This window comes from Solea solea, chromosome 9 (genome assembly GCF_958295425.1).
Source record: "Solea solea chromosome 9, fSolSol10.1, whole genome shotgun sequence".
Classification (NCBI taxonomy): Eukaryota; Metazoa; Chordata; class Actinopteri; order Pleuronectiformes; family Soleidae; genus Solea; species Solea solea.
Window position 1 is genome coordinate 22,662,597 of NC_081142.1, and position 9,877 is coordinate 22,672,473.

General features: G+C 38.6%; 1 protein-coding gene across 1 annotated transcript; it reads right to left on the reverse strand.

Annotated features, from left to right (window-relative positions):
• Positions 1–1,778: 1,778 nt before the first annotated feature.
• calr3a (calreticulin 3a) lies at positions 1,779–8,858 on the reverse strand. Its single transcript, XM_058637784.1, has 9 exons — positions 8,651–8,858; positions 7,324–7,425; positions 6,619–6,822; positions 5,251–5,345; positions 4,957–5,166; positions 4,211–4,324; positions 3,969–4,112; positions 3,791–3,883; positions 1,779–2,738 (listed from the first exon to the last, which is right to left on the reverse strand). The coding sequence occupies exons 1-9, from the start codon at positions 8,742–8,744 to the stop codon at positions 2,511–2,513; spliced, it is 1,284 nt and encodes a 427-aa protein (XP_058493767.1). The 5' UTR covers positions 8,745–8,858; the 3' UTR covers positions 1,779–2,510.
• Between the last annotated feature and the right edge of the window lie 1,019 nt (positions 8,859–9,877).

A 9,877-nucleotide genomic window follows, 5' to 3' on the forward strand; every position in this document is an offset into this window, starting at 1 on the left:
CCTAAATTTTTAAGATTTGTTTGAAGAAAAGGAATCTGCCAGTGTGATAAGCACATTTTACTTGATTTGAATCCATAGCCATTTGAGACTAGAAAAACATGCAGTAGAATAGATAAATTTGATTATTTCTCCCCCAAAAAAAGGCTTATTTTACTTTCTTGAATGTCATTTTCTGCAGTGATATACTTTACATAATATACCAGTTTTTTCATTCCTGGCCTTTTACTGTGTTGTTCACATCAAGTTTTAAGCAATTTTTGCTGCAAAAAATTTGAAGAAATTTAAAGGAAATTCCCCTCAACATTCCATGCAATGATACATGTAATTTCCCAGTGTACAATTTTACTTTACAAAATAAATAAGTAAAATACAACCTTAAATCTGAATTAATTCAGTAACCTATTCATTGAATTTTACCTGTTACTACATGCATGGTTAATTTTTTTTCTAAATGTAGCCTGGTATTAGCAGCCTTTCTAGACTTTCTAGATCACAGATTGTATAAAAGAAGTTAACATACCTTCACCTTATTGTTTGCAAAGTGAAGTCGTGGAAATCGGAGGAAAAGTAACACAGGGTCAATTCTGCCGTTTGCAAAAATGTACTTTTATTGAATCAGTGAACATTTTCCCCGAGGAGTTCATGGTCTCAGTTTCTAGTTTCAGCTTCTTTAATAGAACAGAATGATGATTATGTAAATTATGTTCCCCACTTACAGGAAGATTGAGTGTTACGCCATTTTCAATTGACAGAATAATGTAAAATCTCACCGACTATTTCCGTAAAGAATATTTGTTCATGTGGTAATTAAGTAAAGTAAGAGAGAGAAGTTTCAGTGTGAATGTTTTTCATGTACTGTACTTCAACTATTGAACAAGTGTAAATATGTGAAACAACTTCAAAACTTCACTGTGATTATTTTTAAAGGCACACTCTGAAAACATAAATGGGGGAAACTGCCAGTATATCTTGTATTTTAAAGTTCAGACCTGCCTCCAGTGTCCAGACGAGATACCACATATATATCATTGACGAGGCTTCCCAACCGTGACAGTGACTCTTTGAATTCTCCCTCATAATATTTAAAGTGGAAGATAAAGAGTCGACTCTGGAACATGGCAGAAACTGTGGTTCAAATCGACGATAGTGGAACTGTCAGACGTGTTTTTAATGAGAGAGAAAATGAAGGTAAATTGCTTCTGGCACTTTTCCACGACACAGTTCCAGCACGACTCAACTCTACTTGTTTTTTTTTGCTTTCCCATCAGCGATAGAACCCGGTACCTGGTGTTTTTCAGTATGTGCTCTGATGAGGTTCCAAACGACCTGAGCCGATACTAAAATGTGACGTTAACATGATGCCAAACTGTAGATTAAAGTTAAAAAGTCAAAAAAAATCCCTGACTACATGCGTTAATCTCCAACATTTAGCAAAGGAAATGTTTAAAATGTTTAAAATTTAACAGAGGAGTCTGGTGTATTTAGAGACAGCACTGCTGAAAGCCGGCGATCGTGAGCACGATCACGTTCAGTGGTATTTCTGTTCAGTGACTGAACGATTCTGAGAACAAATCTTAGCAATCCACGTCATAGCAGTTTTACACACTCCGCCTACGTTGAGCACGTACTATAGTAATGGAAAAACAGAGCCGTGCCAGAACACTATGGTGGAAAGCGATGAAGGCAAATGAGGTGTTCAAAGTCTGTATTTGATCAACTGGAGCTCCTCCTCTTCTTCACCACGCTGAGAATAAAACACGCACAACTGAAAACAGGCGTCAGCTTTGTTGAGAGAAGCTTCAATTTTATTTCACTGAAACTCAAATGTGTGTGCACTCACACAACAGCGACTCATTCAGAACAATGAGAGAATGAGGATTGTAGAAATCACAGTTTGTTTTATGCATTCATTCATTCATTCATTCACTCACTCACTCACTCACTCACACACACGCACTGGAGGACAGGAACCTATGAGCAAATCATAGTAATGTGTTTTCAGGGGAGGAAATAATGTGATGATTAAATTAAATTAAAATATGAAGGCGATGGATGAAGAGAAGAAAATGACAGAGACAGAGAGAGAAGAGGAAAACAAAAGTTCATGAGCCAGAACGTCACAGATCCTGGATTTACTGGACGTCCAAAGAAAAGGAGGAAAGAAAATGAGAATATGGCTCTGTGAGTGACTGCGGGGACGAGTACACACATCACAGGACTCACACACACACACACACACGGTGCTCCTTACATCGCAGCTTCGATTAGAAAAATTCTGAGGGGGAAAAAAACAAACAAAGACATAAACCCTCCTCCCTTCTAGACGCGAGAAAATCAATAAAAAACAAATCTGATGGGACCCAGTTTTCAGCCCCTCCGCCGCCCCACACTGGAATAAAAGGCTGCTGTATGAAAAGAGTCCACAGGGCGTTCACTAACTTCCTGTCACCTGCAGAGAAGAAGAAGAAGAAGAAGAAGAACGCTGCAGTCCAAACATCAGCTCCTCCGTTCTACAACTCGTCCTTCGGTTTGTCCTCCTCCTCCTCTTCTGACCCGACGTCCTCCTCGTCCTGCTCGCCCTCTCCTTCTTCTTCATCCTCCTCCTCATCCTCGCCCTCTTCGTCCTCCTCCTCGTCGTCGCCCTCGCCTTCACCGTCCTTCTTTTTGCTCTTCTCCTCCTCCTCCCTCAGTTTCCTCTCCACGTCGTCCTGCTCCTCCTTCATCTTCTTCTCTGGTCCCTGAAGGAAAATGGAACTCGTGAGTTGCAAAAAAAGTATTTAAACATTTAAATACAACAAATAACATGATTTTGCACGTTAGTCAGAAAGAACGAGTGACGAGAACGTGGCAGCGAAGTGGCCGCTTATAAACATGGATAGAAAACAATGTAGAAAATAATGGGGACTGGCATTTGAGGCAAAAACACCAGTTAGTGGGAAATAGTCAGTGTCTAAAATGTAGACTATTTAGGCCTCTTTTTTGACATTTTATACCTTATTACACAAGTTTACACATATTTCTTCTTAAAAACTTCCCCCAGAGCAGTGAATAAAACTTTTCTAATTGAATACAGACTCTTGGAATGGACACCAGGGCTGCAACTCATACCATTATTTTCATAATCAATTATGAGATTTGATCTCATACGTTTGACTTTTTATCTCATAATAATGACCTTTTTCTCTTGTAATTTCGACTTTTTCGTCATAATTTCTTATTATATTTATTTAAAAAGGAAGAAATTTGGCAAAACAAATACCAGCATATCAAAATCAGAACATGTGGATTAGAGCTGCAACTAACGATCATTTTCATAATAGATTAATCTGCAGATTATTTTCTTGATTAATCGAGTCATCGTTTGGTCCAGAAATGTCAGAAAATGACGATCAGTGTTTGTCAAACCTGGAAAGGACAATGTTGTCCAAAAACGATTCTGTTTTAATGATTTCTTTGTTACATGGAGCAAAGCAACCAGAAAATATTCACATCTAAGGAGCTGAAAAATCAGAAAACTTCCTTAAAAACACTCAAACCGATGAATCAATTGTCATGATCAATAGTTAACGATTAATATATCGAGTAATAGTTTCAGCCCTAATGTGGATTGACTGTCATTAACACTAAGGCTGACAATGTTCCCACGAGCTTTTGTTGTGCAGGACAGCGTTTTATCATATTTATCGCTCCATGCTTGTCTGCACTGCTGTAAATGATGTTGTTTCCACCTCAAACGACAACTGCAATAAAGTGACATTCATCACAAACACATGACGTCGTGAGTCCTTACCTTTGTGACTCCCCAGGTCTCCTTCCCGAAATCCTCGGCTTCTTTGACGTCGTCCGTGATGATGAAGTTGTCAAAGATGGTGCCGGATTTTACCTGAAAACAGAAGACCACGCCCTTTAAAATCGAGGAACCCCAGATTAATAGGGGAATCAATCCATGCTATTCTAATCCTGTTTACCTGCCACAGATCCAGACCCAGGACTGCGATGTTGTCAAACTTGTACATGGTGGCGTCTTGACTGTACTCTGGGTTGTCGATCTCGGGGTGCACCCAGGCTCCTTTGTAGTCCGGGTTGTCGATCTGCTTTGGTTTCCACTCTCCCTGCACAGTCACAACCACAGATTATAATTTCTACACACAAGCAATCCAAGCAAACCAGCTGTGCTCCACGTCTCCATCTTCAGCTACATGAGCTGTACCTGATAGTCGGGGTTGGTGATGGAGGGAGGCTCCCACTCTCCGTCCATGTCTTCATCCCAGTCGTCAGGCTTCTTGGCATCAGGGTCGGGGATGGTCTCGGGTTTGTCCCAGTCCTGGAGGAACAGAACAGAACAGCTGTTATTGTCACAGTAAAACAGAATTATCAGCGGATCTTCTGACAAACTAGTGCAATAGAAGGAAAATCCAACATAGGTACTGGTGCAAAATGTAAAAAATAATACAAATCTACAAAATCCAGTATAAAAATAACATAATCAGCAATTTTTTTTAAAAAAAATTTTTTAAATAAAAATAATAAAAGTGCATGAAAGTAAAACATCTACGTAGATGTTTCCACTTCAAAGTCATTTACAAAAATACTTAAAAAGAATAAAATATTTCAGTTTCAGACCATTTTATTCCAGGAAGAGGGTTCCAAATATTTACATGCCTTTAAATAACTGGCAATTAATGATTATTTTCATCCTCAATTAATCATTTGGGTCCAAAAATGTTGAAAAATTCTGTTCATTGTTACACGGAGCAAAGAAACCACGAAATATTCACAATTTTATAAGCTGAAAAATGACAGAAACTAGAAAATATTCCCATTTAAGAAGCTGAAAAATGACAGAAACTAGAAAATATTCACATTTAAGAAGCCAAAACACCTATAGAATATTTTGTAGAGAATTAATCTGTACTATAAATAAAGCGCAGTCAAAAGCCTAATCCTGGCGTTTACCTCAGGTTTGGTGTCAGCGGGGTCGTCGATCTTGGCTCTGTCGTCCCAGTCGCTGGGTTTCTTGGCCTCGGGGTCCTTGATCTTCTTGGCGGGCAGCATGTCCCAGTCCTCCTCCAGGGAGCCGGACTCCACCTTCTCGTTGTCGATCCTCACCTCGTAAGTCTGGTCCGGGTTCAGGATCAGGGTGTACAAGTGGGTCAGCTCGTCGTCCTTGAGAGAGAGGAGAAAAGGAGGAGTTAACGTGAGTTCATATTAACAAAAAAGACAAAAACGGAGCCGTGTTGCTGAAGCTACCTTGCATTTGATGTCCTTCTTGATGAGGTGATTCTGGCCCTTGTAGTTAAAGATGACGTGAACCTTCTTTGTGCTGTAGCCACAGATGTCAGGCCCTGGAGACAGAGGTCATTTTCACATTTCATTTTAAATGAAAGAAGACGCAAAAATACCAAATGGTAGTTGTAAGTAAAATATCTCTAACACAAGGATCTGCTGATACCGACAGTCCGATATTATGCTTTTAGAATTTTTAAACTATGAAGTGGTGAACGACACATTGTGCTCGCCAGTTCAAGTTATTTCAAAGGTTATGTAACAAATATTCTTCTTTCTCACGTGAAGAAGAAATAAACAGCCCAAAACATAACTCAGCAAAAATGCTGTTGCTGATTTTTATTCACATTTAGGTCACGATACAATGTTATCACCATATTAATGTCTTGATATGATATTATCGCGATATTTAAGTCACAATGCTATTGCGATATAGACGTCACAATACAATATTATTGCAATATTTAAGTAACAATACGATATTTAAGGCATGATACAAGATTATCACGATATTCAAGTCTTGATATATTACCGCGATATTTAAGTCACAATACTATTGCGATATATACGTCAAGATACGTTATTATTGCAATATTTAAGTAACAATACAATATTATCACAATATTCAAGTCTTGAGATGATATTATCGCAATATTTAAGTCACGATACTATTGCGATATATACGTCACGATATGATATTATTGCAAAATTTAAATCACAATCATAACACGATATTATCATGATATTTAAATCACCGAACTATATTATCAGGATATTCAAGTCACAATACTATTGCAATATTTACATCACGATACAACATTATCACAATATTTAAATCACAATCACAACATGATATTATTGTGGTATTTGAGTCACGGTACGATATCACAGGGTTGAAAACATTTTAAATGTTATTTTTTAATCTAATTTTGTCCTCAAACAAATATAGAAGTCAAATATACAGTCATATTGCGAAATACTCAAACAACAGCTCTAACGAGAGTGAGCACTTGGCACCATCTAGTGGACTGAAAATGCTAGTCCAAAATGTTTGTTTATTTGTAACATGATTAAATAAAACAAAAAAAACATGCTAAAATAAATCGATACTTAATGTCTCAAAAACAATATAATATCGCCAAGCAAAATATCGCAATATTCATATTGATGTTTCTGTATCAATACTGAGAATCGTATCCACTCATCCCTCGTCAAAATGTATAGTTTTTTGAGTTCCTAGTCGGAATTCTAACTGGAAGGCAACCTATGGTCAGACTTCCAACTCAGGAAGTTGGAGCAACTCGTCGACTAAACGTAAACGGAAAAACTCACCGAACATGATGTGATACTGCGAGTCTCCGTGCATGTTGCTCTGGTCCAGGTCAGATGGGAAGATTTTGACATAGCCACCTCCACAGTCGATCTTCTGCTCGTGCTTGACGGTGAACTGGACGACCAGAGGCTTCCCCTCGTTGCTAAAGGGCTCAAAGCGGGCCGACGTGGCGTAAAAGCGGGCGTCCTGGCTGGTCTGAATGCCTGAGTGGAAACAAAGAGAAGTTACGAACAGGAGCTCAAAGCTGTTAGAAGTAACTGGACCATGATTATCTAGGACAGGTATGTTGTCCGATTAAGACTAGTTCAATTACAGTCGGACTATAAGAAAACCAAATTGTCTTAGTCTGACTAAAATTAGACATGTATGTATGTACCTTAAACATAGATCTTAAATTAGTTTGAGTTCAGTGAATTGGACTCTCAGTGTTAATCTGAAAGCAGGAAGTACTCCAGCAGAAAAACCTGTACTTGATACAAAGAGTGTGGGGCTACTGTAGGGAAAAGCTCCACTGGCAGGTTATTCCAGTCCTGGAAATGCTCACAGTTCATTCTATAAGTGCCAGTTCTACAACATTACCATATGCAAACTTTATTCTTCACCCCACATTTTTACATAATACATCGTCTGGAAAAACGTATGCAAAGCCCCGGTAATTTGAAACAAATCCATGCATCACACTCGCCATCGTACTCTCTCTGTACCTTTATCAGCCTCAGCGTCGCCGTAGAACTTCCCAGCGGTCAGTTTCCACTCGCCATAGTCCGACTTGTGCTTTGACGGAGTCCAGCGGCTCGTCCATGCATCTGGAAAACAAGATATATACATTTTATTTACTCGTTATTACACAATATAGAGCAAGAACTACGCACGGTCCACATAATTTAGGTTGAGTTCAGGGATTTTACATAAAATAATATAATATTATGTTATTAGTAGTTGTTTTAGCAGATATTCTTACAAAATAAATACACTGTTACTATTTCAATATTAAACAAAAACAGCAAATTTAAGAGATGCGTATGTTTAAAAAAAGGGACACAGATCGTTCCTTGTGTCTTAAAACTACTTTCTTCATAACTTTGTCATTTTTTATGAAGTAAATTATTTTTATTTTTATTTCTATTTTTTTTTTTTTTTTTTTTTAAATAAACCAGACATTAATGCCAGCAGACCAGTGCACCACCAGTGCAGGCCACCAGTTGCTAACCAATCACCGTTCTAAAATGTTAAATTTTGTCCTCAAACAAATATTTTTCAAATTAAATACTTTAAATTAAAACACAATTTGAGGAGTTGAAAGATTGACCGACTTAATCGATTATTGAAATGGTTTCAGACTTAGTTGTTGATTAATATTCAATTACTCCTTTAATTCTTCCTTTCTCACTTTGACTATTTACAAGCCAACAGTCCAACAAAAGAGCTGAGTTAATCTATATTTGTTTAATATTTTAGCCCCAAAACTCTTCAATCAACAGGAAGTGAATAAAATGTTGCACTATTTACACAACTCGCCTTCACCTGGTTTGTCACGGCTCATATCTGCACAGTCATCTCATCTTATCTCACTTTCCTATGCATTTTTCTCCAGTTTATGATGAACTTTTACTCCTTCAGTGAAACACTGAGAACAGATCACAAGTCTGCTAACATGGAGGCTTTTCTATGCGGGGCAGGGCAATAAAGAAAAGTGAAAGCAAGTCTGGACGAACATACGAGGAAATGTTTGAAATATTTCAACGGCTTTTACCCATTTCAAACACCGTATTTTACACATTTTCCTGACTACAGTATCACGATCATTTTATTTAAGCTAACGTTGCTCCTCGTGTGACTTAATAGACGTGACACGGCCTGTTGGCAATACAGTAAAAAAATATATACATTTAGCGATAAAATCAGATTTTAAACGGAAAAACGAACACAATTTTACAGTTGAATGACGAGAAAATCGCCGCTGTCACAACAGAAACAGAAACACAGCATAGGTCAATGAAACGGGAGGGGGGACTACTTTCTGAAACGCACCTCCGTCGTCAAACTGCTCCCTGAAGTGCACGGTGGCATCAATGATGACAGCCACGGAGGCGAAAACGGCAAGTACGGCCACTGGAAGCTTCATGGCGGCGACGGCAGGCTCCTGTCCCGGTACCGGCGTGGAGAAGAGAGAACAGAGCCGTGGAGCTGGCAGCTAATAAAGACCGGAGGGAGACGCACGTAACCAGAGAACTTCCACTACTGCGACCTAGCCCTGCACAGATGGCCGCTCCTGATTGGCCGACGGCGCCGCCAATGAAATTAGACCACGAGTTACTTTTCGGAAACGGCTCGGGTGGAATCGTGTGGCGATCGGAGTGTAGAAAATTGGGCGGAGGCGAACGTGGGGCTCGTGTAGCATTCAGGGAACCGTGTGAAACAGCGGAAATTCACACAGGCGTAAAAACAACAACGACATCGGCCCTCGCAGCCGCCGACCGACCGACCGACTGATCGATATCTATCTATCTATCTATCTATCTATCTATCTATCTATCCTTCCATCCATCTTTGCTATCACACAGCAAACAGATAGCCTAAAGTTAGCTACAGGAAAGAATAATGATTTCTATCCATCCATCTACCTAATCTAATCTATCGTATACAAATATATTTGTGTGGCAATATACATTGGTGTCTGTCAATAAAAGTTACAGACTGCACCTTTAGGAAGACAGTTGTGTTTCCATGTTAATGAAAAACCACGTTAATCTGATATATTCTATATTATCTCACTTTTATTAAATAAGTTTAAAAAAAACAGAACAAAGCAAATGAAATTTATTGTAAAAAAAATAATAAAAAAATAAGTTATTATCTCTTATGTATTCTCGTGGTTAATTCAGTGTTTGCGTAACCCTAACCGCTTTTATCTCATTCTTGTTTACGTGTTTATTCAGTGGTTACTGTTCTGGTGTTTGTTAAAGGACGTCCTGTGTCTCTGGGCACAAAATAAACTTAACTAAGGAGAAAAACGATTCTCCGCCTCATCCTTCATCCTTCATCAAATAGGTGATCCTGCAAACCATTATTCCTGATCTGCTGAGTTGTATTTGGATAGTTCCCCCATAGAACATGAAAAAGTAGAACATTTGTTACTGTATGTGTGATTATTCATTGATACTGACTTATAATACATACACACAGTAGTAGTTCAGCTCTATGTCACAAAGTGAATCACATGGTGTCATGTGATTTAAGAGTGTTTCAGATGTCACA